The sequence below is a fragment of the Mytilinidion resinicola genome (genome assembly GCF_010093595.1).
Source record: "Mytilinidion resinicola strain CBS 304.34 unplaced genomic scaffold BDZ99scaffold_6, whole genome shotgun sequence".
Classification (NCBI taxonomy): Eukaryota; Fungi; Ascomycota; class Dothideomycetes; order Mytilinidiales; family Mytilinidiaceae; genus Mytilinidion; species Mytilinidion resinicola.
Window position 1 is genome coordinate 1761621 of NW_022985442.1, and position 26857 is coordinate 1788477.

The 26857-nt window shown below is 55.0% G+C and overlaps 11 protein-coding genes across 11 annotated transcripts; 9 read left to right on the plus strand and 2 right to left on the minus strand.

Moving 5' to 3' along the window:
* Positions 1-702: 702 nt before the first annotated feature.
* On the plus strand, positions 703-2403 carry BDZ99DRAFT_439910 (MFS monocarboxylate transporter; the record flags this gene model as incomplete). The annotated part of the gene is made up of 4 exons (XM_033717682.1): positions 703-1075; positions 1129-1232; positions 1283-1645; positions 1720-2403. Exons 1-4 carry the CDS (start codon positions 865-867, stop codon positions 2401-2403), a joined length of 1362 nt encoding a protein of 453 aa, XP_033579611.1. The 5' UTR covers positions 703-864.
* Positions 2404-4204: 1801 nt separating this feature from the next.
* BDZ99DRAFT_518464 (uncharacterized protein) lies at positions 4205-4948 on the plus strand (the record flags this gene model as incomplete). The annotated part of the gene is made up of 1 exon (XM_033725292.1): positions 4205-4948. The coding sequence occupies one exon, from the start codon at positions 4205-4207 to the stop codon at positions 4946-4948; it is 744 nt and encodes a 247-aa protein (XP_033579612.1).
* On the plus strand, positions 4930-7863 carry BDZ99DRAFT_461303 (uncharacterized protein). Its single transcript, XM_033719596.1, has one exon. It carries the CDS (start codon positions 5011-5013, stop codon positions 7393-7395), a length of 2385 nt encoding a protein of 794 aa, XP_033579613.1. The 5' UTR covers positions 4930-5010; the 3' UTR covers positions 7396-7863.
* Positions 7864-8582: 719 nt separating this feature from the next.
* Positions 8583-9000, plus strand: BDZ99DRAFT_461304 (uncharacterized protein). The gene has a single exon (XM_033719597.1). The coding sequence runs from the start codon at positions 8751-8753 to the stop codon at positions 8988-8990; it is 240 nt and encodes a 79-aa protein (XP_033579614.1). The 5' UTR covers positions 8583-8750; the 3' UTR covers positions 8991-9000.
* A 1046-nt stretch (positions 9001-10046) lies between these two features.
* On the minus strand, positions 10047-11729 carry BDZ99DRAFT_383231 (putative P450 monooxygenase; the record flags this gene model as incomplete). Its single annotated transcript, XM_033715318.1, has 5 exons — positions 10047-10599; positions 10665-10790; positions 10851-11209; positions 11287-11483; positions 11540-11729. The coding sequence occupies 5 exons, from the start codon at positions 11727-11729 to the stop codon at positions 10047-10049; spliced, it is 1425 nt and encodes a 474-aa protein (XP_033579615.1).
* A 704-nt stretch (positions 11730-12433) lies between these two features.
* Positions 12434-14158, plus strand: BDZ99DRAFT_507803 (S-adenosyl-L-methionine-dependent methyltransferase; the record flags this gene model as incomplete). Its single annotated transcript, XM_033724276.1, has 9 exons — positions 12434-12450; positions 12685-12752; positions 12820-12857; positions 12912-12930; positions 12980-13123; positions 13227-13272; positions 13318-13455; positions 13508-13924; positions 13972-14158. The coding sequence occupies 9 exons, from the start codon at positions 12434-12436 to the stop codon at positions 13997-13999; spliced, it is 915 nt and encodes a 304-aa protein (XP_033579616.1). The 3' UTR covers positions 14000-14158.
* A 580-nt stretch (positions 14159-14738) lies between these two features.
* On the plus strand, positions 14739-16410 carry BDZ99DRAFT_461307 (ubiquitin). Its single transcript, XM_033719598.1, has 3 exons — positions 14739-15081; positions 15140-15367; positions 15422-16410. Exons 1-3 carry the CDS (start codon positions 15060-15062, stop codon positions 16087-16089), a joined length of 918 nt encoding a protein of 305 aa, XP_033579617.1. The 5' UTR covers positions 14739-15059; the 3' UTR covers positions 16090-16410.
* Positions 16411-16620: 210 nt separating this feature from the next.
* On the plus strand, positions 16621-18397 carry BDZ99DRAFT_461308 (aldo-keto reductase). Its single transcript, XM_033719599.1, has 4 exons — positions 16621-16933; positions 16989-17139; positions 17201-17557; positions 17672-18397. The coding sequence occupies exons 1-4, from the start codon at positions 16920-16922 to the stop codon at positions 18167-18169; spliced, it is 1020 nt and encodes a 339-aa protein (XP_033579618.1). The 5' UTR covers positions 16621-16919; the 3' UTR covers positions 18170-18397.
* A 1041-nt stretch (positions 18398-19438) lies between these two features.
* BDZ99DRAFT_507807 (2-oxoglutarate dehydrogenase-like protein E1 component) lies at positions 19439-22979 on the plus strand. The gene is made up of 4 exons (XM_033724277.1): positions 19439-19693; positions 19756-21803; positions 21857-22230; positions 22281-22979. The coding sequence occupies exons 1-4, from the start codon at positions 19508-19510 to the stop codon at positions 22820-22822; spliced, it is 3150 nt and encodes a 1049-aa protein (XP_033579619.1). The 5' UTR covers positions 19439-19507; the 3' UTR covers positions 22823-22979.
* Positions 22980-23184: 205 nt separating this feature from the next.
* Positions 23185-24550, minus strand: BDZ99DRAFT_383916 (alpha/beta-hydrolase; the record flags this gene model as incomplete). Its single annotated transcript, XM_033715354.1, has 3 exons — positions 23185-23900; positions 23974-24174; positions 24232-24550. The coding sequence occupies 3 exons, from the start codon at positions 24548-24550 to the stop codon at positions 23185-23187; spliced, it is 1236 nt and encodes a 411-aa protein (XP_033579620.1).
* Positions 24551-25088: 538 nt separating this feature from the next.
* Positions 25089-26830, plus strand: BDZ99DRAFT_507809 (glycoside hydrolase family 71 protein; the record flags this gene model as incomplete). Its single annotated transcript, XM_033724278.1, has 3 exons — positions 25089-25172; positions 25231-25312; positions 25404-26830. 3 exons carry the CDS (start codon positions 25089-25091, stop codon positions 26597-26599), a joined length of 1362 nt encoding a protein of 453 aa, XP_033579621.1. The 3' UTR covers positions 26600-26830.
* Positions 26831-26857: the final 27 nt, after the last annotated feature.

The following is a 26857-nucleotide window of genomic DNA, read 5'->3' on the forward strand; positions in this document are numbered from 1 at the left end:
ATCGTGATCTACGTGTAGGGTTCTTCCGTCCGGGTACTGTTTATGAAGTGGTTTGACACTGGGTAGGTATGCTGGAATCGATGAATGAAGTGAAGCTTTGGTATGTGGATACCGATGGTTGAAGTGAAGCTTTGGGATGTGGATGTGTTTAACTGGTGTCTGCCAACTCGAGTATAGAAGTTGCTCTCATGAACTATCGTCTCCTGCCTCCCTCAGTCTGGGTGCACTTGCATCCCACCGCGTGAAGTGCTTCTGCCTCATTTGACAATTTGAAGGAACTGCGCATCAATTTGGCAGGCAAAGTACCTTGTCGGACCACCTCACATGGTCTATGGTTACAGTCTCTCGTCGCTAAACAGTCTCTCGTCGCTGATCCACGTGCACTGTTCTGCCACTGAAGACTCCGAGTGTGTCATTCTCAATTACAGCAATAACAGTGATATTCAGCAAAGGCTAGTGCTCCGGCGAGCGGCAAACGAATCCTCCAGGGCTATGAGGTATTTTTGGCCAGCCTTGTTCGAACCCATTGTTTATGAAGTCGTGATAGGACGGCCATCGTCAGTGGCGCTCTTAGCCCAGCATGCGGCCCCGACCGACCAATGATACTACTGACCTTTTGCCTTTGTAAGGATTGTGGGAAACATTTTCAACATCACTGCATCGTGCCGGTTATTCCTAGAAGAACTTCCCATGAGTCAGTCAGTCTCTTATCAACTCTTCAAATCTATGTATAAAGTCAAGCGAGTACTTGCCCAGGATTGCGGCATCTAAACTTCAATTTATCGCACGTCTACCCCAGACATCTACCCCGCAAGAATCAACTTCCTCCCCATAGAACCAAGATCGGTTCATGGTCAGCACAACATGGCATCTCCTCAATCAGACGTTGAGCTCCAAAGCTTGTCCAACCTCTCCACACAACTGCGCAGCGAAAATGCGACCGCTTTACCTGCGCGCCAATCAACCGACTCCCGCGCCAGGGAGATTGAGCAGCCATCTCTGCCGCCGACAGACACAGGAATGGCCGCATGGCTCTTCCTAGCCGGCTGCTCTCTAATCCAGGTTCCTGTCTGGGGTACGGAGCCATTAGAAGCAGAGCTCCATCGTTTATTACTTACAGTAACCCAGGCTTCTCTCTCACATTCGGCGTGTTTCAGGAATACTATTCAAAACACCCGCAGGAGATCAACGGCGATGCCTCTAACGTTGCCGTGATTGGGACAACAACCACCGTACGCAGTCGCTGCAGGTTGCCCGTACGACACTAACCGAACTGCTGCAGGGCGTTATGTACCTCTTGTCGCCAATCACCTTCACGGTTCTGTCGCGATGGCCACGTCTACGTCGCTGGGTTGGTCCCATTGGGCTGGTCATCATAGCCGTGGGCTTCCTCATCTCATCCTTCGCAACCTCCGTCCCGCAGCTCATCGCTACCCAAGGCGTCATGTGCGCCCTGGGAGCTGGCATGCTCTTCGCGCCCACCACGCTGTATCTCGACGAATGGTTCGTGCGCCGCAAGGGGCTCGCCTACGGCATCATGTGGGCAGGCAAAAGCATCGCCGGGGTCGCCCTCCCCTTCATCATGAGCGCCAGTCTAGAACGCTACGGCTCACGAACCACACTCCGCGCATGGACCGTAGCAATTGTACATCGCCCTCCCCCCCTTCTTCCCCACCAACCCCAAAACTCCACCACACGTGACTGATAACTCGACCTCAGATCCTCCTAACCGCGCCCCTCCTCTACTTCCTGCGCCCGCGCATCCCCCTCTCCCGCACCCACACCGTGCGCCGCATGTCCCTCGCCTTCCTGCGCCTGCCCTCCTTCTGGATGCTGCAGACGGGCAACATCCTGCAATCCCTCGGCTACTTCCTCCCCACGACCTACCTGTCGCAGTACGCCGTCGACGAAGCCCACAGCACGACGGCCATGGGCACGCTGCTGCTCGCGCTCTTCGGCGCCGCGTCCGTGCCCGGCGGCATCGTCATCGGCATGCTGGGCGACCGCCTGCGCGTCGGCACCGTCGTGCTCGCCACCTCGCTCGGCAGCGCGGCCGCCGTGTTCCTGTTCTGGGGCTTCGCGAGCCAGGTGGCGCTGCTGGTCGTGTTTGCGCTTGTGTATGGGTTTTTCGCGGGCGGCTTTAGCAGCACGTGGAGCGCCGTGTTGACCGAGTTGAAGGCGGAGAGCCCCGCGCTGGATACGGGGCTGGTGTTTGGGTTGCTGGCGGGCGGCCGCGGGGTGGGGAATGTGATTAGTGGGCCGTTGAGTGTGGCGTTGTTGCGGGAGGATGGGTGGATGAGGGATGGGAGGTGGGGGTATGGGAGTGGCTATGGGCCGATGATTTTGTTTACGGGGGCGACGGCGTTGTTGGGGGGGTGGGGATGGTTGAGTCGGTGTTTGTAGAGGAGTGGTGGGTGTTGTGGTGAGGTGAGGTAGGTGGGGTTTTCTTTGAGTCGTTGCAGCGAGTCCACGGCTCGCTCATACGCCGAGGCAGTAATTCTAGCGGAGAAAGGGCGGAGAAATAATTATCTGAAGAAGTTTGAACAAACTGATGGTCGATTTAGGGGTTATCTTACTCCTGGGTAGCGCAGGTCTCGGGTGTAGTCAAGCTCGACATAGCGAGAATAGCGAGCAGGGTACCTGCATACACATTGAAGAAAAGCGAGGTGGACGATTGAATTGATTGAGGCTACAGACGAGTGCTGAACTGCTAGTTGACTTTGGAGAATGGCTTCTAAACTTGACATGACTTACCGCTGCGCCAACTATGATGGAGAGGAAGTGCATGGCTGGATGCGAGGCTTGATAATCTCCACTCCAAGTCTACGACTCTTGTAATGGAGAGTAGTGCTCATTAGGATTTCATACCTGAATGAACTGTCTTCATGCCTCCGATCCTCTCGATCATCTTCATTAGCGCCAGTCCACTTACCTGCCACATATCTTCACACCAACCATCAATTGATCTCCAACTACTGCACATGCGAGTCACGCCGCATGGCATCCCTCTAACGCAACTCCCGATGCGGCTTCAGCAACATGAACGACAGCAGCCCACAGACCACCGCTTGTTTCGACGTTAATCTGAGACCCGAATCAGCACTCACCTCACCATCCACTCCTCTCTTCTCCAACGTCGTCGTCAGCAGTACTCTTGCCCAGCGCCCCAGCTAAGCCCTTCCAGCTCCCGTACCATGCATTGAAACAGGCCGGGAGTGCAACCACGGCTTCCACAACGGCAGCGGGTACATTCGTGCGACCGGAGACGCGGCGGCGGCTGGCTGTGATGCAGGTCAATCTCCACAATCCTCACGACGAGAGCTGCTGTGAGGAGGGAGCGGAGAAGTCGGCGGCACCGACTGGTGAAATGGCACTGTACCCCAGCGGTTCGGGCGGGGCGGGCGCTGCATGACATGACAGCTGGAGCCTCGGTTGCTTTTCTTCATGCGAGGAACTGCAGACGTCGGACCGCGATGCAGAGGTGGAGTTACGTTAGGGGTGCATTCCCAGCGCCCATCAACGCGGAGCCAAAGTCACGAGGCGCCTCACGCGGTTTGTCACGCCCGCGGTAGCACCGGCCTGCGTGCTGCGACGACGAGGGCCGTTGGGACGATTTCCAAAGCAGGGCGGGCGGGAAGAAGGGCGGCAATGGAGGCAAAGACGCATGGCTAGGGATGGGGCGGCTGAACGTGCAGCTCCCAAAACGCTCGTCGGCGGGCGAGAAAGAGGGAGAGGCAGGCACGGCGGTCGCACGACGCGTGAGCGGTGCGACTGCAGAAGATGGATCCCAGTGGGCGCGACGATGGGACAGCGCGCACGAGGAAGCGCCCAAGAATGCGGCGCGTGGAGTATGGTGTGTATTTTTTTGGGATTTCCTAGCGTTTTCCTGCCGACCTTTTCGACGGCCGAGGCGGACTCGGCGAGGCACAGCGCGGTTGGCGATACGGTGAGCGCGGCTCCACTCGTCTCGTCTGGAGTCAGTCGTTTGAGCGCGCCGCGAAGGGTGGCGGGCGCAGCACGTTGGACTGTCGAGGGGGTGGTATTAACGAGGTCGCTGTCACGGTTACGCCGAGCTGTCTCCGCGATGGCATTCTCCCGATGGTGTACTCTGCGAGGGCAAGCCGGAGTGGCACTGGATGGGCCTGTTGCTGGAGAAGCATGATGACGGACTCCACTGGGCACCCCTCCTCCACTCTTCGCTCCCATGCGCGGAATGCCAGATCACCCCCCTTATCTGGGCTATCGCCAGAGGCGCAGCAGCTCCATTGGACGGGAGGCGTCGCAGCGCCTCGATTGCGCACTCTCCGGGGGCCCTCACTGGCTGCAGCCGGGCACGTCAGCCGGCTGCGGCGTCCATTGGCCGGGGTGGCAGCGTCTCTTCTGGCAAACGGCGGTGCGGAGAGCGCCGAGGAGGGGCTCCCCGCGGCTGGAGCAGTGCCCCGGGGCCAGCGGAGTCGGCTCGGGTCGACAGCAGCCAGCGCGAGTTTGCATCGTGAGAGCGTGTGCCCAGCGCCCAGTGCCCAGCGCCCAGAGCCCAGTGCCCAGTTCGCTCGAGGAGTCGCTGTTGTCTGCATCGCGGGGCTGGCGGGCGGTAGCAGATCGCGGCGTCGGCTTCGGCAGCTGCACCGCTTCAGGATGGGCCTGCAACGCGCTGCAACGCGCTGCCAGCCCGGCACCTGATTTGCAGGCGTCGTCGCCAGACCCGCCGCCCGTCGCCCGCCCGTCGCCCGCCCGTCCAGCTGTCGTTGCCAGCGATGCGGCGGGCCCATTGGCGGCGGGCGCTCGCTGCTGCACGGCGTGCAGAGTGCTAGGCCACGCTCGGCGCCGTCGTGCTGACCGCCAGTTGCAAAAGTCGCTCGGCCTTGGCGCGCACGGCCTTGATCAGTCTGCCCTCGCCTCCGGCCCACGACGAGCTCGACCCGCCATCCTCAACAATCACACCGCCTGAGCAGCGCCTGCTCACCACCGCGCCCCAGCTGACCGAGTCTTATTTTCTCCTAAAACATCACGATGGAGAACCTCGACCTCTCGACCGACGCCTTCCTGGCCTTCGACGCCTACGATCCGCACAGCCAGCGCTTCTACGGCCATCCCAATTCCTGGCCCGTCCCCGTCGACCACTCCATGTCTCACAACCACTCCCACCAGCCTCAGAGGCGCCTCAACACCACCTCCGCCATTGCGAGCTCGCAGTCGGCCACGGCTGCTCCCCTCCAGACGAACGGAGTGCCCTTCAATACCGCGCTGAGTACGCAGCACGGCCTGCTGACCGACTGGTTTCAGCTCCCGCCGACGACGCAGTCTTACCCCCAGGACGCGCAGCATTACTCGACTTATGGCGGTGCTCTCCAGACCTCGCCCGTCGAGTTCATATCCACCTCGCAGGCCATGATGAACACGACTCTGTCAATGGACAACGCTTCCAACTTCATGGCCATGTCGGCGCCGATGGACATGAACCAGTTGACTCAGATGTCAGCCCCCTTCCAGATGGCAGACTTCCAGCAGGAGTTGCTCAACTACCCCGTCAACAACAACGACCTGACGTCGACCGACCTCGTGCCCGCCAGTGCTGCCAGTGCCTCGCCCGCGGAGACTTGGATGGAGGTCCGCTCGCTCTCAAGTAGCGACAATGGATGGAGCACCGTCGATATGCACGGTCACCGCCATTCCTTCGACTTTACGAACGACAATACTAGCGGCATGGCCATCTTCAACCCGAGTCAGACCCTTCACATCCGAACCAACTCCGACTCGTCGCAACAGTCCGATGCCCCGCGGTCTGCCCACTCGTTCAGCAGCTATGAGGAGATCCAGTTCCCTATGAACTCGCCCCAGTCCGAAGTCGAGAACACCCTGGATCTTGCCCATTCGCACGCCTATGGCCTAACGCACCACCACGATCACGACTACCACTTCCACTCTCCCGACCACTCCCACTCCTCCGTCAGCCCGCAGACCGTCCCCGCTTTACCGATACCGATCAAGCAGTCTTTGTCTCCCTCCACTTCGCCGACTACTTCCTCAATCAACTCGCCGCCCAGTGCTCGCAGAAAGAAGAGCCCTACTGGTAGCAAGGTTGCCAAGACTATTGTGAAGAAGACGCCCTCGCACTCGACCAAGAAGGACCATTTGACGGAGAAGCGTGTTGGCAGAAGGCGGGGACCGTTGAAGCCGGAGCAGCGGCAACAGGCGCACGAGATCAGGAAGTTGAGGGCCTGCTTACGCTGCAAGTTCTTGAAGAAGACCTGTGATAAAGGTGACCCATGTACCGGCTGCCAGCCATCGCACGCCCGGTTATGGCAGGTTCCGTGCACACGTATCGACATCAAGGACATTGCCTACTTCATGAAGGACTGGAAGGCGGACTTTGAGCGTCACGTCAGCCTGGGCTTCTCGGTTGGCAACATCAAGGGTTTCTCGCAACAGGAGCGCCCGCTCTACATCACCCACGGATACGGCTACTATCTGCCCATCAATGCCCGCGAGGTCTTCGTCCGTGACGACAAGTGCTTTGACGTCGATTGGGTCGAGTCTCTTCACGAGACACCCAGGGAGTTTGAAGTCAACACCGCTAAGCTTTCGGCCGGTATTGATGGCGTGTCCCGCGCGCTCCTTTCGGAGTACCTTGACCGCCACATTGATGGTGGCTTCGAGCAATTCGTTGACGAGTACTTTGAGGGCACCTACTTCCTCACCGAGATCCTGAAGACCGCTTACCGCTACTACCAACGGGAGAAGCTGCCCGTTATCCGCAAGGCTCTCAAGCTTGTCGTTGCGTACAACCTCACTCTTCACGTTACGATGGTTGACGGTCTTTCCGAAGAGGAGCTCCGCATTGGCAAGGTGGAAGACAACACCAGCAAGTTCTGTGGTCGGACTCTCGCCCCCGTCATGATCAACTTCCAAGTCAAGTGCGCTTTGGCCGACATGTGGCGTGAGCTGCAGAAGGACGTCTTGGAAGAGCTCTCCGCTCTGTACTCCTCAGTATACAGCGGTGAGAAGCTCAAGAACTGGCCTACCATCTTCATGCTTGCAGCTATCCTGCTTGCCGTTTGGGAGTTGATGCAATTCGACTGCCATTACCGCGTGCCCGACCAAGGCGCCGTCGCCAAGTTCTGCACCGACATGGAGAGCACTCCCGTCGGCGTCATTGTCGGCCTCTTTTCCGCCATCTCCCAGAAGCTGCCAGCTTTCAACGAGTGGGACACCCAGAAGCACCACCACCTGCTAAACTCCAACCCGGCGGTCTGCGATGCCATGACTGAAGTCAGGGCGCACGTTTCCAAGTACGACACCTACCTCAAGTCAAGGAGCGAGACCAAGTTCGACCGCAACGACTTCGACTCTCTCTCGAACAAGTTCCTCTCGAAACTCGTCATCCGCGCCAACTAAGCACTTCTCGACCGACCTCGGTGCTTTGCTTCCACCTCATCTTCTGACCATCACATCATCACACCTCTTCCAAGTTCTCCATCCTCACCAATTACTACACTTCCGCTGCTCGACCCATCATTAACGAATCACGGTCTCAACGTGTCAAACGACCGAAGAGTCTTCACTGAAACGACCCTATGGCTGAAACGAGAAAAGCACGATGCTATTTATTTACGGAGCGGTACCATTCTTACGAACACGCTGCTTTTTTGATTCCCCGGCGTCTCGAACGCCATGTTACAAACGACCCGGTCGCCCATGATTGTGCTAGATTATCGACATCTCCCACATTCTTAACCAACTATATTCACTCACTCTGGGGCGACGACGGATTATTTTTCTTTTTGTCTTACGAATCTGACTTTGGCGACGAGGAGATCTCTTTTCATATGTGTTGATGAAATGGTCGATGATTGTGAATTTTTTGCTTTGCACCTTGATCTTTTTTATCAAGCTACTACCTTTTCTTCTACACTTATCGGACACACGTCCGGGTTAGCTGTCAATTTTGGAAACTACACGATTTATTTCCAATGTTTCACTTCAATTTATCCTTTGTCTCCTCGATTGGAGCTGGATTGCAAGGGATTCTAAACGCCACATCTATCATTGTCGATGTGTCCAGTATCCACCTTTTTTTTTCAAACCGACCCACTCTCTGATTTCCCTGTTACATCTGATCTGATCTCATAACCAACAAATGTTTGTGTTTCTGCATAGCGGCTTTTTCTTCACGAACGACGAGCGAGGAATCTATGATATCACACACACCCATATTCTTTAACGAACGAAGAAGAAGAATGAATGTGATTTTTGCCCCCACTTTTCAGCTTTTTGGAAGCGGCTTCACGGTCTGTATCTATGTACTGCTTTTTGATCTATTGCTGTCTTATTGGGCGGGTTGGATTGGGTTGGTATGTATTGGGGAGTCGCGGACGGGCCGATGCGGATTCTTCTTCTGTTAGGAGGATTCGTGTTACCTTGCTCGGATGGGGACTTCTGGATGTTGTGTCTGCGTTGGATTGGTATGGGTGTAGATAGCTGTAGTTTATGGACAGCTTGCCTCTTTAATTGCCTTTTTCTTGATATCGTGAAGATAAGATGAAAGTCTTAATCGATCTATAGCACGAAGCGGATTTCTCTTACCTTGCCGCGCCTCCCGCACGGTACGAACCCCGGTCTGCTTATGTATATCACGAAAGTACAGGACCTCGGCCTCCCGGGTCCACTCAGCTCCAGCTCGCCACAATATCTCAGCTCCTGGGTCCTGGATGCTGGATGCTGGATGCAGCGGTTCCTTTCCGACACAGATGATGGCACCAACCAACCCAAAACTTCCCGACCCTTACCACCACTACCACCACCACCACCGAAGACCGACATCACCTGATCTCCATCTCTCTTCCGCCGTTTGGAAATCAGGCGATGCCCCTTCGGGCGAGGGTGTTGCGCCCCCCCCGCCCCGCCTCCCCCTCCACGCGAAGCGGGACTTTGAAACCCCGCGACATGCAGTACGACGACGCGTCGATCTGCCCGAAGCGGGTGCTCTGTAGGCGAGGAGGGAGGCAGGGAGGGAGGGAGGGAGATGGGGGGGGATCAGCGAGGCATGGGTAGAGGCAGTCGGGGGATTTACTGATCACAGTCGTACAGAGGGGTGATCGGGTGGCGGGGGGATTGAGGAGCGCGCAGGAGAAATTAGTGGGCGGGTGGTGAGCGAGGGAGGGAGGGAGGGGTTTTTAGACGAGCGCACAGCAGTAAGAAAGTGGCGAGGGAGTGGTGGAGCTGAGGATGTGACAGCATGGAGGGCAGAGGGCCTATTGGGTGGGCCTGACGTGGAGAAGCGTTGGGGGCAGATCGGGGTGTGGGAGGACGGCATTGAAAATTGTTCGATCGGGTTCTGGCGTACAGAAGTAGTGAGGGGATGTGCATAAGCAGGATTTAGGTGTCAGCGTAGGTGGATACCAGGTGATTTGAGTGTTTTCCCTGTAGTTAGCTGTTCTAGCTATTCTGCCTAGCTCGTATCCTCCACAGCCCTAGCTCAGAAGGCAGAAGAGTGCAGTAATTCTAGGATCTAGGCTCACGACGGAGCTTAAGAAAGTGATACACCAACCCAGCCCCTCTTGCACGTCAACTGAACAGTGACACAATGAATCCACCCATTATCGGTACCGTAACGCCATAAGAGCTAGCCACAAGCCACAAAAGCCCGAGGTCAAACGTCCGCCCCTGATCGCCTTACCGCAATGGTCCAGCTCCCGGAGAAACACCCGACGCCTTGAACTTTTGAACACCGGTACCGCACGGAAAGTTCATTGAGAGACGTCTTAGGCACTAGACCTCCAAGAGCACGTTAGCGCCGCCATCGGCTCGAGCTTCATTGGTCGCGATGCCGGGCTGTCCGATGCGCATACGGTAGGCCTGGAAGTATTCCTGGGCCTCCTTTTCACGCTCGACCTCGGATTTGGAGGCTGTGTGGTGCGTGGTCTTGCGCTCCGTCACGCGGAAGAACATGTCGTCGTGCAGAAAGAAGCCCATGCAGGTTTCGAGGAAGGGGTAGGCGGGGTTAGCGACCTGGAAGGTGAAGCGGAGGAGGAGCTGCAAGACGCTGGTCAACCATTCTGATATCTTAAAATAATGTGGAGATGTAGGAAACTCACCTCAGCAACAGTTTTGTTTAACTCCATCATCGCCACCGGCTTACCTAAGCATCCAAACCGGCCATACCCAAACACAAGCATCACAACGTCCTCCATGTAGTCAATCTGCTCCTTGGTCTGTCCGCCGCCTGGTAGCCAGCGCCCAGGGCGGAAAACGTCGACGTCCTGGCCAAAGACACGCTTGAGACGCATGATGCCGTACGAGTTCCATCCGATCGAGGTGCCGCCGGGGACGAAGTGGCCGTCAATGATGTCACCTTGGGGAGGGACTTCCTTTGCGAGGAGACCCGTGACAGGTGGGTAGAGGCGAAGACCTTCTTTGATGCAGGCTTGCAGGTACGGAAGAGTGCGGGACTCGGCGTCGCGGAGAATGGGGCGCGTGAGACGGTTCTGCTCCTGAGCGGTGGTCAACTCGTTCATGAGAGTCGAGTAGACTGAGGCATTGCTCGTGATAAGGAACAACGTCATACGGATAGAGGTGGCAGTGGAGTCTGAACCAGCCGTACTGTTTGGTTTAGTCAGCAACAATACTAAGAGAAAAGAACGGTGCGGGAGGGGCCATGGTCTTACATCTGCGTAATGGTCTCTGATTCCAGCTGCTCCCTGGAGAGACCATGGGTGATGAACGAGCCTAGCATGTCTTTACGGACCACCTTGTCCACGCCGAAGCGCTCGCCAACCACGTCCCTGGCGAACCTAGAAGCAAAAGGTCAGACATGTGCGAGTAACGTCTCATGAAGTGCAACCCTGACTCACCCCATGATTTTCCCGAGGCCTGTGACATCTGTAGCTTGGGGCGCCAGGCGCTGGATCAGTGGCAACCTCATGATTTTCTGCACTTCCGGGAAGATTGAAAAGAGCATAATGGCCGGGAGGAAGACATGGAGTTGTTTGAGGTAGTCGAATGGGTCCTCGTCGGTCACCAGGAAGCCGAAAGATTTCCCGAAGGCGATGGTCGAGATAACGTCCAGCGTGAAGAAGGTGGTGATTCGGGCCAGGTCCATCGGCCGGTACTCGGTGTCCGTCGAGACATACTTGCTTCGGATGAGGCCCAAAACTTGGAGAAGACGCTCGTCGATGTCATGCTCGAGGTACATATTCTCCTTTCCAGAGTACTTTGTAGTGGCCCATGTCAGCCGCTACATCAGAGCCAAGTGTCGTATTGAAAGAGGTAAAGAAAGGCGGGACATACGCCATGCGACATCTGAGTCCGAAGCTTGTTGTGGATGGCCTCGTCTCGGAACGACACAATATTGTCCCGGGTAGGGTGGAGTCGTAGCGAGTTGTACCACTCGGCGCGGGTGTAGGGACTCCTCACTGCGTTCATTTTGCGGATCAATGCAGGATCTCGCGTGAGGAGCAAGCGAGGCCCAATCCGGGCGGTATCACCTGTGCGACCCATCAGCGTTTGCTGGCAGTGGATGCTGCCATGGACAATCACTCACCGTGCTCGTCGTTGACCCGGCCAAAGTGCAGGTTCATCTTGCCCGAGTAGATTGCCCGAAAGAGCCATAGTCGAGAGAACGAGGCCGTCGCCGGGGCCCCAAAGTCGTCCAGGGCACGGTACGCGCGCAGCTCCCGTAGTACATAGAGCACAAGCAGGACGAGGAGGGCCACGAGGGCGAAAGGATTCATGGCAGGCGGCCGGAAGAGAGTGGCCGTGTATGCAATGGAGCGCTTACAGCAGAGACCAAGGTTGTCAGGACGGCGTGCCCAAGATGCTGGGAAGTGTCGAGAACGAACGCACCAGGGTGGCGGGTGCCGTGAGACAGTACTTGTAGGAGTGAGGTGAAGAGGGAGGCGCGCCGGGCCATAGGGAAGGAGCCCCCGTCCACTGCTTCACCCACCTGCGCGGCCTGTGCTGGCCGAGCTAGGGCCCATGGCATCTGCCATGCATAACGTGCCGCCGTGAAGGCGCACGCATTAGGGATAGCGGGTGCGGTGAATGCGACCACGAGGGCCCCGAGGCCGCCTTGCTGCAGCGTTCCGTGCAATTGCAGTTGACTGTGCGGCGGGCAGCGCGGCCGGTTCGTTTGGCAGAGGAGGTTGCACTGCGTCTGGAGCGAGAGAGTCGGCCACTGCGGGAGCGGCACCGTCGTCTCGAAGCCATCGGGGCGGCTACCAGACCAAGCTTCCGTGCTGATGCGTGGTTGATGTCGCCGTCGCTGCGGGCCGAGTGTATCCTCGCCCCCGCCAGGCTCCCGTGACCCTTTCCCACACGCCGCATCCAAAACCCCAGCCATCCGTTCGAGTCTGGCCGCCTATATCGGTGTTATTCTCTCCAGCACATATTCAACCGGGATCTTCCATACCGCAGAGCTCCCGGTCACTTGACCAGCATGGCAAATCCAGTGCAGTTGGCAGCGCAAACGCTGGAGGTCGATGTAGGCGCATCGTCTCCTCGCTGTTGACCCTCCCAACCGATGGCTAATCTCCTCAAGCCTCTGAGCATCTTCTTGTGTCTTTAATGTTCCCAAACTTACTTGATTGTGATGGCAGGAAGACAACGACAGTGCTTTTGGCGGCGATGATACGTCAGTAATCCAACCCTTCTATGCCGATATCAAACGCTCAACCTGACCAGTGTAAGCAATGCCACAACGTCACTAGCAGAGTCCATATGGAGCTATCGCGTTGAACACGGCCGGACCTATCACGGTATGCGATTTTGCCTTGCTTCTTCGAACGTCGGCTCCAGACGGGAGATAACTGATTGATCAAACAGCGTACAAGGACGGGAATTACATTTTTCCAAATGACGATGTAAGAATGGCGCACACCGATTGAGAGTATATGGCTAATTGCAGCTACGTGCAGCAAGAGAAAGATCGACTCGGTAAGACAACGCTTGGAAGCTATTCAACGAAACCTGCTGACCGTACCAGACCTGCAGCACCACCTTTTTAACCTATGCTTCAAGGACAAGCTGTTCTTTGCACCGGTTCGAGAGCCGAAACATGTTTTGGACGTGGGTACAGGCACTGGAATTTGGGCACTCGACTTTGGTACGACAAGCCCTCTCTCAAATGGTACGATTGCGACTGACAAGCCGTTGTTGTGTTGCAGCGGACGAATTCCCCGATGCCATGGTATGCAGTGACACGAGCAGACTCCCATGAGACGCACTGACAGTGGTTCAGGTCGTCGGGACGGATCTTTCGCCGATCCAGCCGTCGTTGTAAGGTGTCCTGATTTTGGGAAGGTAGCTCGCTGATTTACGAAGTGTCCCGCCGAATCTGTCTTTCATAATAGATGACGCCGAAGACGAGTGGCTGTGGAAACAAAAATTCGATCTCATACATCTCCGACTGATGGGAGGCTCGTTTAGAGACTGGCAGGCGATAATACAGTCGGCGTACGAGTCAGTCGCCCCAACCCCACCTTTCTGCATGCACACGTTGACATCGGAATAGCAATTTGGCCCCTGGCGGTTACCTCGAAATTCAAGACTACGTTCTACCCGCGAGGTCACCGGACGATACTGCGAAAGGAACCGACCTTGAGCGATGGGGTGAGATCTTGATCGAAGCTGCAGGCAAGGCTGGACGGCCAATTGATGCTAGCAAACACTTCCGGCAGTACATGCTTAACGTCGGGTTCGACGATATCCACGAGCTGAGCTTCGCATGGCCAACAAACCCATGGCCCAAGGACAAGGACCTGAAGATGCTGGGCAGATGGAACCTGGTCAACATCACTGACGGCATGGAAGGCTTCTGTTTGGCGTTGATGACACGAGTCCTAGGATGGAAAAAGGAAGAAGTTGATATCCTCTGCGCCAAAGTGAAAAGCGATCTCAAGAATAGGTCGATCCACGGGTACTTTGAGATGTGAGTTTCCTTACCCGTTGGTGTTATGTTACTCACGTTTGTAACAGCCCGGTAGTATACGGACGGAAGCTGTGATGTTGTGGCCGTAGGACAGCCGGGCCTTAGGCTGAGATGAAAGAGAAAGCAATGCACGACTCCCTACGTCTGGGCCCATGCAACCAGAACGGACGGGCGCTGCCGGTTGAGATTGAGGGTGTGGTGGAGGCTGTGACATGCTGCGGTTAGGAGGCTGCCACGCACGGTCGTTTGGCGATGTCATTGCTGTCATTGCGCGCAGCACGGAGGTTTGACAGCATTTTGTGGTGGCCCAATATTTGGTAAGGAAGAATACCGCGTACTAGCATAGCAGGTAGGCATAGATTGAATTCAGCGTTGCCAGCCGACATACACGTCCAATCGGGCATCAGAATGAAGTTCTGCATGGAGAGGGGTAGTAAGCGTGACGTGAGGTCTTTTTGAGTCTATCGGCATGATATGATCTGCTTCAACAGGGCCGAACACCATCGAGGCGCTCCGGGCTCTATCGGGAGGGCTCTTTCGGGATGCAGAGCGGCTGCAGCGGGCAGCTTTCGGGTCGTGGAGGCAGGCAGCATCGCGGCGGCTGGATGAAGGGCCTGGGGTTGATGAGTCGAAGAGGCTTCCAAGGTTCCAGGCAGCTGCAAGTTGCTCCACGGGGCCGTGGAAAAGCAGGCGAGGCGAGGCCTTTTGCAAGGTCACATGCAGCGATACAGCGATCAGCCTATCTCAGCTCACCAACTCGGGCAGCGCGGCAAAAAAGCGCATCTCCGGGCGGGCTGTGGTGTTGAGGCCGCAGATTTCCACGCAGTGAATAAGCGGTTTCCACTGGTTTTCTCATCAGCGTGTGGCGTGTCAGGTTTTTGTCGTGCTGGCTGCGATTGCGCGAAGAAGATGCTCGAACCTGCTTGCCGCTGCCGGCAACCGCACTAGCGTGCCAAGCCGTTGATGTCAGCCTGGTGCCCTGTGCCCTCACTGCCACCGCCGCCTACTTAAACCTCCACCTCGCCCCCATCAGCTTCTTCTCTTCCACACACCTGCAACACTCTCACCGCACTACACCCCACTGCTACTCACACACTCTTACCACCACCAAACAAGCTCATACAAACCAGCAAAGATGCAGATCTTCGTCAAGACCCGTAAGTCGCCCCCGCTCGCCACCCCGCTTCTTGAGCCTCGCTCTAACAACCGCTGCAGTCACCGGCAAGACCATCACCCTTGAGGTTGAGTCCTCTGACACCATTGACAATGTCAAGACCAAGATCCAGGACAAGGAAGGCATCCCGCCTGACCAGCAGCGCCTGATCTTCGCCGGCAAGCAGCTGGAAGATGGTCGCACTCTGTCCGACTACAACATCCAGAAGGAGTCGACTCTCCATCTAGTTCTCCGCCTGCGCGGTGGAATGCAGATCTTCGTGAAGACTCGTATGTCTCCTCCACTACCCCGCCATCTCATCGCAATGCTAACCCGATAACCAGTGACCGGCAAGACCATCACCCTCGAGGTTGAGTCATCTGACACTATCGACAATGTTAAGACGAAGATCCAAGACAAGGAGGGAATTCCACCAGACCAGCAGCGCTTGATCTTCGCCGGCAAGCAGCTCGAGGATGGCCGAACCCTTTCCGACTACAACATCCAGAAGGAGTCAACCCTTCACTTGGTCCTCCGTCTCCGTGGTGGCATGCAGATTTTCGTCAAGACGCTCACCGGCAAGACCATCACGCTCGAAGTTGAATCCTCGGATACGATCGACAATGTGAAGACTAAGATCCAGGACAAGGAGGGTATTCCTCCGGACCAGCAGCGTCTTATCTTCGCGGGCAAGCAACTCGAGGACGGTCGAACTCTATCCGACTACAACATTCAGAAGGAATCTACCCTTCACTTGGTCCTCCGTCTCCGTGGTGGCATGCAAATCTTCGTCAAGACCCTGACCGGAAAGACGATCACGTTGGAAGTCGAATCCTCGGATACGATCGATAACGTGAAGACCAAGATTCAGGACAAGGAGGGCATTCCCCCAGATCAGCAGCGACTCATCTTCGCCGGCAAGCAGCTCGAGGACGGCCGGACACTCTCGGATTACAACATCCAGAAGGAGTCCACTCTGCACTTGGTGCTTCGTCTGCGCGGTGGCCAGTAGGGGAGTGATCGTTTTGGACATTCGCGGGCGGCGTTCAGGTCGGCATCTGGCATGGATCCAGGGGTCTGATCGTTAGTTGAGCACCAGTCTTGTTCGACTGGGCGAGTTGCACAATGCAAGGGCTTAAGGCCTGATATTCTCTATGCACACAATGGCTTTTATAAACGTGACTGAAAATCCAAAATCTGCAAACGTGAACAACCGCGCGAATGCTTGCCCAGCCATTCTGTCCGCCTTTCAACACCTTTGGAATGCTGCCAACATGTCCATATCTCTGACTCGCAGGTGATAGCTGGAGTCTCGCCACTTTATTTGTAGCAGTGCAGTCAAGATTGCTAGCGAATGAGATTGTGTTTGATAGAGAACACCTCATCCACGCAATACGCTGCGATTCGCTACACGACATGAAGCACCGTGATGGTATTACAAAGCCAATAGTGAGCAGCCTCCATATGCGCGTGAAAATCCGCTATCGCCGCTCTTTGTATCGGAAGCTTCCCCGCTTCGTCACGCATTTGAAGTCGGATCTGGAGTAGCTTCGTAGCTTCCTCGGAGTTTGCGTTAAATGGCGGGGCCACATGGGGGGCATCGCCGGCGAGATTCACAACGGTGACGCACCCTGAGTGGACGGCTTCAATTTCTGTACCCTTCCCCAACTGCCTATGGCTGGAGCCGAAGCTTTAAGTCCGGCAAATGCTTCTGTTGACGCAATTGAGATCTCAGCTATAAAGATACAATAGTCGTGCCCCTCAATCTCTCCTTCTTCACCAAACATTTTCTAGACACCACGAAGCTCTGAAGAATTCCACACGAACGCAACGCAAGTCAAGATGGAATACGGAAAGTGAGTTCTTAATATCGAATCAGCTGCACTGGATTATCTGGCTCACGCCATGCAGTCTCGGGAAGAGCGGCCTCAAGGTCTCCAAGGTCATCCTCGGCGCTATGAGCTATGGCAGCAGTGAGTGGCAGGAATGGGTGCTGAACGAAGACAAAGCCCTGCCTCTCCTCGAGCACGCCTACAAAGTCGGAATCAACACCTGGGACACTGTAAGCTCGCTTTCCAACCAATACCAACAGCAAAGAATCCAGTGCTAACAGCTCCCCCTAGGCCGACGTCTACTCCAACGGCAGATCCGAAGAAATCATCGGCAAGGCCCTCAAGAAATACAACATCCCCCGCAGCAAAGTCGTTATCCTCTCGAAATGCTACTTCGGCGTCGCCCAGGACGGTAGCCAGCCGACCATCGCAGCGGTGTCGACGAACGACGGCGGCTATGTCAACCAGGTTGGCTTGTCGCGGAAGCACATCTTCGAGGCTGTGGATGCGAGCGTGGCGCGGCTGGGCACATATATCGATGTGCTGCAGATCCACCGGCTGGATCGGGATACACCAAAGGAGGAGATCATGAAGGCGTTGAACGATGTGATCGAGAGCGGGAAGGTCAGGTACATTGGTGCTTCATCGGTACGTTGAAGGCCCCCCCTAGAACCCCCTAGACTCGCCTTTCTACATCCCCCAAACCCCACCTCTACCCTCAACCCCGAAAAGCGGACTTACGGTATACTGACTGCATCCCAGATGGCCGCCTGGGAGTTCCAAATGCTGCAAAACATCGCCGACAAGCACGGCTGGCACAAGTTCATCAGCATGCAGAACTACTACAACCTCATCTACCGCGAAGAAGAGCGTGAGATGATCCCGTACTGCAACGCGACGGGCGTCGGCCTGATCCCCTGGTCCCCCATCGCCCGCGGCGCCCTCACCCGCCCCTGGGGGGGCGAGTCCACCGTCCGCGAAAAGAGCGACAAGTTCCTGCATATGCTGGTGTACCAGCGCGAGAACGAGGTCGACAAGGCCATCGTCGGGCGCGTCGAGGAGGTTGCGAAGAAGAGGGGCGTGAGCATGGCGACGATTGCGACGGCGTGGTGTATCAAGAAGGGGGTGAGGCCGATTATTGGGCTCAGCTCGATTGAGAGGATCGATCAGGCGGTGGAGAATGCGAAGTATGATCTGAGTGAGGAGGATGTTAAGTATCTGGAGGAGCCGTACTTGCCGAAGGAGAAGCAGGGGTATTAGGGTGTGGTAGGGGGTAGGGGATGAGGTTGAAAGCGGAAGGGGAGTGTGATGGCATAGATAGGTTCGTAGGAAAATCGAACAACCCTGCCACCAAATCACAACATGAGGGAAAGTTGCTGTCACGTACGGAGATGGGACAGCCAAATCATGAAGGCGGATGAAGGTATATTATATCATGAGAACCAAGCTGATAACCATGAAACCTAGACGCCAGACGCCCAGAAAACATGAGCCCAGAACTCATAAATTTTTAAAACTGGAAGCCCACCACCCAAGTATGAGCAAACAAAGCCGAAAGCGTGCAAGAACCGTTTTTGGATCATTCTGTATTCAGCAATGTTCGCGGTTCAAGACTTTACCAGGACGAGGAGATCTCAAGTTTTAGGACTATCGTGTACTTCGGCGAAAGTGCCGGCCCTCCCGTCGAATATTAGGAATTCTTGAACCTAGACGACTAAAGCAACGATGAACAGACGACAGAAGCAAAGGGGAGCCCCGCGAAGGGTGGATCATAATCGGAAGTCAGATGCGACATGGAGTAAAAGGATAGGATAAGACTTCATTTACCCATCAAAGTGATACCTAGGACCTTCAAAACATGTCGTGAGAGGTTTTGTTTCACCTTTGACTTCCGGTGACCCCGGAACGATCATTGCCTTGTACAGATTCCGACTCTGCAGGATTTCGCGGGCGGCGATGACAGATGCAACGCATCGCAACGCATCACAACGTCAGCTGGCAGCGCCTCGTGCCGCAACGTTCCAGGTGTGGCGCCTGCAACGTCTCTTGCCTCCAATCGTCCAGATCTGAGGTGTTTGCTTGATTCGATTCGCCCGAGTCATCGCGCTGAGAGGCGGAGAAGGTGCTGGCTCATTCGATTCTGCAGTCTGTCCTCCCTCCAAAAGAGGTCATGAAGTTCTTCCGAAGCCACACCTACCTATGTCGTGCCTAGCTGGCTTCGGGCGTCGATTCGGGCGTCCAGGACTTATGCGGGACTGCAGAGGGTCACCGGAAGAGGCGGCCTGTCGGTTCTGGCAACAGGCAAAGCAGTGAGGCATTTCTAGAGCGTTTTTAATTATAGCGAGCGATACGACCAATGGTGCAGCCTCTTTGTCATGCAAGCGCACGTCTCGTGGCCGCATGGGGCGTAGTCGCGCTGGGGCTTGGCGTGGCTGAAATCTGGGAGCAGCGGTACAACTCCCGCTGGCCATGATGCTCTCCCGCAGCGCCCTAAAAACCTCTCCGCTTCACCAATTGACTGCTGCATGCTGTGTTTCCTTTTCCCTCTCTCAAACAGCTCCTCTTTAATGCTCTTCTCCTCTTAGTGCTCGCTCCATCATGCTGCGCGTCACTCTCCGGAAAGCTTGCAGCGGCGCGAGGTGCGCGCGGTCGAACTTCTCGACTCTCGCCGGCACGTCTCCCGCGACCTCAATCGCCTCGAAACAACGAGCTCTAGGGGCTGTCCCTCGGTTTCAGCAGCATCGCCGCTATGCTCTTGCGGCTTCAGATACCGACAAAGGCGTGGTACGGACTCCATCTGCATCGTGGCGAATCTCGAAGGACTCCTTGAAGCTAACTCTCGGCAGGACCCCAACGACTCCTTCCTACAGGGCAATACCGCCAACTATGTCGATGAGATGTACCTGTCGTGGAAGCACGACCCTTCCAGTGTCCATATCTCATGGCAAATCTACTTCCGGAACATGGAAGAGGGCGGCATGCCCGTGTCGCAGGCCTTCCAACCACCTCCGACCATCGTCCCTGCACCACACGGCGGCTTGGGCCCAGCGCTGGGACCTGGCTTGGGCATGACAGCTGGCGAAGGCAACGATGTCCTGAACCACTTGAAAGTCCAGCTTCTCGTCCGCGCCTACCAGGCTCGAGGACACCACAAGGCCAAGATCGACCCTCTAGGCATTCGGACGGAGGCGGAACAATTTGGATACAGCAAGCCGCCCGAACTCGAGCTATCCCACTACTCGTTCACGGAAAAGGACCTTGACCAGGAGTTCACTCTCGGTCCGGGTATTTTGCCAAGGTTTAAAACAGACACGCGGACAAAAATGACACTGAGGGACATCATCTCAGCTTGCGAGCGGTTGTACTGTGGATCATACGGTATCGAATACATCCATATTCCTGACCGCGAACAGTGCGATTGGCTACGTGAGCGAGTGGAGATTCCTATGCCATACAAATACTCCGTAGACGAAAAGCGCCGAATTTTGGACCGTCTTATCTGGGGAACAAGCTTCGAGAACTTCTTGGCCACGAAATACCCGAACGACAAGCGGTTCGGTCTGGAAGGTGGCGAGAGCTTGATTCCTGGCATGAAAGCTCTTATCGATCGCAGTGTCGACTATGGCGTCAAGGACATCGTCATTGGAATGCCTCATCGTGGACGTCTCAACGTGCTGAGTAACGTGGTCCGGAAACCGAATGAGTCGATCTTCAGCGAATTCGCTGGTAGCGCTGATCCTTCCGACGAGGGCTCCGGAGATGTCAAATATCATCTGGGTATGAACTTCGAACGTCCCACGCCATCAGGAAAGCGTGTCCAGCTCTCCCTTGTCGCCAATCCTTCACATTTGGAAGCCGAGGATCCCGTCGTGCTCGGAAAGACTCGCGCTATTCTCCATTACAACAACGATGAGAAAGAGGCCAAGACTGCCATGGGTGTTCTTCTTCACGGAGATGCTGCGTTCGCCGGTCAAGGTATTGTGTATGAGACTATGGGCTTCCATTCCCTCCCGTCGTACCATACTGGAGGCACCATCCACATCGTCGTCAACAACCAAATCGGCTTCACTACCGATCCTCGATTTGCCCGTTCCACACCATATTGCTCTGATATTGCCAAGGCCATCGATGCTCCTGTGTTCCACGTCAACGGCGATGATGTCGAGGCGTTCAACTTCGTTTGCCAGTTGGCAGCCGATTACCGTGCTGAGTTCAAGAAGGACGTTGTCATCGACATGGTGTGCTACCGAAAGCAAGGCCATAACGAAACCGATCAGCCTTTCTTCACGCAACCGCTAATGTACAAGCGAATCGCGAAGCATCCCCCGGCGCTAGACACTTACGTCACCAAGCTCTTGGAAGAGAAGACATTTACCAAGGAAGATATCGAAGAGCACAAGTCCTGGGTGTGGGGTATGCTCGATGAGAGCTTCACTCGCAGCAAGGACTACCAGCCGAATGCCAAGGAATGGCTCACTTCTGCTTGGAACGGATTCAAGTCACCAAAGGAGCTTGCCACTGAAGTTCTGCCCCATCTTCCGACCGCCGTCGAAAAGGAAAAGCTGGATCACATTGCTGAGACTATTGGTGGCGCGCCGGAAGGCTTCACTGTACACAGGAATCTAAAGCGTATCCTTGCTGGCCGCACCAAGACCGTGAGTGAGGGCAAAAATATCGATATGTCGACTGCTGAGGCATTGGCTTTCGGAACCATCGCTATGGACGGACACCACGTCCGAATCTCGGGTCAAGATGTGGAGCGTGGTACCTTCTCACAACGTCATGCTGTTCTTCACGACCAGGAAACCGAAGCTACCTACACCCCATTACAGCATCTCGACAAGGATCAGGCCACTTTCGTGATTTCGAACTCATCATTGAGCGAATTCGGAGTGTGAGTCTTACCTCTTCTGAACTTTGGTTACATGGCTGACATCCTTCATATAGGCTTGGTTTCGAGTATGGCTACTCCCTCTCTTCGCCAAATGCTCTTGTTATGTGGGAAGCACAATTCGGTGACTTTGCCAACAACGCTCAATGTATCATCGATCAGTTCGTTGCGTCCGGTGAAGTCAAATGGCTACAACGTACTGGTCTAGTAATGAGCTTGCCACATGGTTATGACGGTCAAGGACCAGAGCACTCCTCGGGACGTATGGAACGATACTTACAGCTATGTAACGAGGATCCTAGAATCTTCCCGTCTCCCGACAAACTCGATCGCCAGCACCAAGACTGCAATATGCAGATCGCCTACCTCACAAAGCCATCCAACTACTTCCATATCCTTAGGAGACAAATGAACCGCCAATTTAGGAAACGTAAGTCTGATGCAACCACGTCCTTGGGAGATGCTGACATGGAAACCTAGCTCTCATTCTATTCTTCAGCAAGAGTCTCCTCAGACATCCCATAGCGCGATCAGACATTGAAGAATTCACTGGGGAATCTCACTTCCAATGGATCATTCCTGACGAGGGTCATGCGACAGGCGAAATTGAGTCACATGAGAACATTAAACGCGTCATTCTTTGCTCTGGCCAAGTCTTCGCTGCGCTCCACAAGGAACGTGCTTCGCGCGGGCTCAAGGACGTTGCCATTACTCGCATCGAACAACTAAATCCCTTCCCTTGGCAACAACTAAAGGAGAACCTTGACTCGTACCCCAACGCTCAGAACATTGTCTATTGCCAAGAAGAGCCACTCAACGCCGGTGCCTGGAGCTTCACTCAACCAAGAATCGAGACCCTACTCAACAATACCGAGCACCACAGCCGCAGGCACGTCATGTACGCTGGCCGCAACCCCAGCGCCAGTGTGGCGACGGGTCTGAAGGCTGCTCACCAGAAGGAGGAGAAGGACTTGCTAGAAATGGCATTCTCCGTCAAACAGGACAAATTGAAGGGCGAGTAGCTGTCGTCACTGCAAATTAGGCGATGAAACACGCGACTTGTACTATGCGTGTGGGTCTTGAGTTTTGTATTTACTCTACTTTCCTGGACCTTGTGCATGCTTCTTTCTTAGAATACGGGTTGGCTGGTCGTGTATTTTGAACCGAGGTGCAAGCGGGGGCACTTGGGAGCGTGTTGTGGATGAGGAAATTCCGGACATGTGTATTTTTATTGCTGTACTCTTTTATGCATGACGTGTTGAATGCGCAAAAGTTCAATTTTGGAAATTCGTTTCTCGTGATATCACTACCTTATTCCTATCAAATAAACTTAATCATTACCGTTCCTAACCTAACAAACCCAGACTCCCATTTCATCCAACTCCTACCCAACCACCCCATCCTTCCCTTTCACAACCCCAAACGCCCCACCCCTCTTCCCAAACATCGCCCTCAAATCCCCCACAATCAGCTCCGGAACCTCATACGCCGCGAAATGCCCACCGCGCTCATGCCGCCCCTCGTACACCACCTCGCCCAGCGCGCGACTCCACAGCGGCGGCAGCACGTAGATATCGCGCGGGAAATGCCCCACGCCGATCTTGACGCCGGGCGTCCACCGCTGCGCCAGCTTCCACGCCGGCAGGCCCGTGCGCGCGTCCTGCGCATCGTGCGTGTTCTCGTAGTAGATGCGCACGCTCGCGGCCGGGCCGGCCGTCGAGAAGTAGTACACGCTGACCCACGTCAGCACCTCGTCGTCGGTCCACGGGTAGCTGTCGGTCCAGTCGTGCAGTTTCTCGTAGATCCAGGCGAGCAGCCCGACGGGCGAGGAGGCGAGGCTGTAGCCGAGGGTCTGCGGCTTGGTGTTCTGGATCGCGCCGTAGCCTTGGCCTTCGGCGCGGAACCAGGCGGTACGGGCGAGGCCGGCGCGCTCGGCGGCCGTGTAGGGGGTTAAGGCGTGTTGGAGGGAGAGGAGCGGGTTGGTGGTCGGGGAAGGGGGGACGGTGGAGAGCATGTTGTAGTGGGAGGCCAGGCAGTGGGTGGGGTAGAGGCGGCCGATTGTGCGGGTGATCCACCAGCCCCAGTCGCCGCCTTGGGTTACTGGGGGGGTGTTAGTTGGGAGATGGATGGAATGAAAGGAGGGGATGTAGCGGGGATAGGGGCTTTTATGTACCGTATTCGTTGTAGCCGAGCTTCAGCATGAGCTTGTGGCAGGCTTCTGCGTATTGTGGAACTGCGAAGCCTTTCGTCTTGACACCTTGAGAGAAGCCAAAGTTGGGGATTGAAGGGGCAATGACGTGGAAGGCCGGGGAGCCGTCGGAGCTACCAGAAAGAAGGGGCAGGATTTTGGTGACTTCGAGGAAACTGCCAGGCCCTTTGGCGCTCTGTGTTAGTATGGCCATAGAAACTTGCAAGTTGGATGTGGTCTTACATCCATGGACAAATATCAATGGAATCGCATTCTTGATTGGAGATTTCTGGTGTACGAAATGCAAATCAAGGTCTCCGAATCTGTCAATGGTAACAGATGTTTTGAATTGGGGTAGTTCGTTGATCTTTCTTTCTTCTGCTCGCCAGTCATACTTCTCAAGCCAGTGTTTGGTCAGGCGTTTGATATCTGCGAGTGGTGCGCCATAATCCCACTCGGCTTCGTCGAGCTCGTCTGGGAAGTCAGCCAGAGCTAGTTTCTGGTGGAGACGGTCGAGAGACTCTTGCGGAATAGACACTTTGAAAGGGGTAATGTCAGCCATTGCTTTGACTGATGTTCAGATGCTTTCTAGGAGTTCGAATGCCTCTGGGAGATCTAAGAGTCAGATGGTGTCCTTTCGAACTGTCGAAACGAAGCCTGTAGAATTGATATGGTCATATATACTTAGAAGTTAGATGCTTCCAATGATCGGCCTAGATCCGCGGCACGGATACGCGTCTATCCTTCTCGAAGGGGCACTGTAGACGACGACAGCGTGACGCAAAAATGCTGACAAAGCCATACTTTGGTCACGGGTGCACGTGATCCCATCGCCTTCGCTCACCCCATTCCTACTAAATCGAGGTCACCGACTTAATATAAACGGTCGGAACAGACCTTAGGCCGACGTAGAGCGCCATCGGGGTTAAAACGTTTCACTATACTTAGATCCTGGTATTACCCTTGCAACTTTTCCCAAAGCGACCCTAACATCTTACGCCCCCATCGTCAATTTCCGATAATATATACATAGAGGCCGGTCATCTCCCAAATGGCTTCCTCGACCATTCTCTCCTTCTATTACTCTGCGGGCAGCAAAAATGCATTCTTTAGCGTCTGTCATCCTTTTGGTTAGCGCCGGTGCTCGGGCAGTGCATGGCGCAACCGTCTTCGCTCATTTCATGGTATATATCTGAACCGATCCGTTTAGTCTTTAGATCAGATTTCTAACAATTTCGCCAGGTACAAAATTCATATAGTTATTCGCAGACAGAATGGGAGACAGACATCAAATCGGCCAAACAAATTGGAATCGACGGATTTGGTATGACTATTCAGGACCTGTTCGAGGACCGAAGGCTAAAGAATGCCAGCGTTGAACTGGGTGCCCCCGGACTGCTCGACTCCAAACCTAGGATGGCAAGCTGATCGTATCGATGATGCCTTCACCGTCGCGGAAGCGCAGGGCTTCAAGATTATGTACTCCTTCGACATGAACTACGCATCTGGACAGGATGATTGCCCTACTGGAGTTGCGTGGAACACATCCTACATGGTGGATAGAATCTCAAAGCACGCGACAAGTGACGCAGCCTTCAAGTGGAACGGCGATGTCCTGGTGTCCACTTTCGGAGGGGAACTCTACGGAAACGACTTTCTTGCCAGCTTGAAGAGTGCTGCATCTTCTGCGGGCCACAGTATAACCCTTGCGCCAGCGCTGGACAATTACTCAATGGCAGCACAATCTGATCCGCAAACCCAAGCGGCCAAGGTCATTTCCGACTACCCTTCGGCGGACGGGTTCTTGAACTGGCAGGCCTGGCCTTTGAACGAGCACGCAAATCTTACGACTGATGCTGATATTGCTTTCAAATCGGCCTTTTCAAGCGCTGGCAGGACAGGCCCATACATCACAGCGGTTTCACCCTGGCAATTCAAAGACCTGAACGAATGGGGTAACTGGCTTCAATATAGTGACACCCTTTTCGACTACCGATGGAAGGACGCTATCAACACGGTGAAGCCAGATATCATTGAGATTCTCACATGGAACGACTTCCCCGAATCCCACTACATCCGTGATCTCCCGCCCGCAAGCGAGACTGGCCCAGCATCTCTGCAACTGGGCGATGCTGGCAGCTACGTCTATGGTATTGATCACTCTGCCTGGCGGGTCATTGCACAGTACTACATCTCTTGGTGGAAAACTGGCAGCGCGCCGGAGGTGACAGAAGACCGTGTCGTTTATTGGTACCGCATCCATCCCAAAGATGCGATTTGTTCAGGCGGCACTGTTCCCAGCAACTCAGACTTCCCGACAGATGCAGTCTTCGTGTGGGCATTGATGTCTTCTGAAGCCAACATTTCGACCACCGTGGGCTCGAACGTTAACTGGGAGTTTAACGCCGACGAGTCTAGCCCGAAGATGAACATGATCCCATTTCCTACAGATCTTGGAGATGGGGTGTATCCTATGTTTGGTGTCGTAAGAGATGGCATTACTGATATGGCTGGGAACGGTACTGTGGCTATCACCTCGTCCTGTGCTTACCAAAACTTCAACCCGGTGGTTGGACTTGTCGGGGCTGCTTTGAGTCAAAATAAGTATTGACAGCGTTAAAATGCCATTGGTGGAGTCGTTAAAAGCAGTGGTTGAAACATGTTCCTACTGTTTCTTGTAGGTATGGACTTGCATTAATTCCAGTTATTGGTCGATGCATACTACCCACTTCTCCGCTCTTCTCTTCTTGTACACAGCTACCTATGTGCGTACATATATTCTTGTATTTATATCAATCAAACCTATGAAGATTTATCCAACGTGGGGGTCTTCTATCTCTGCATGATGGATGGACCCTTGTCGCCGAGG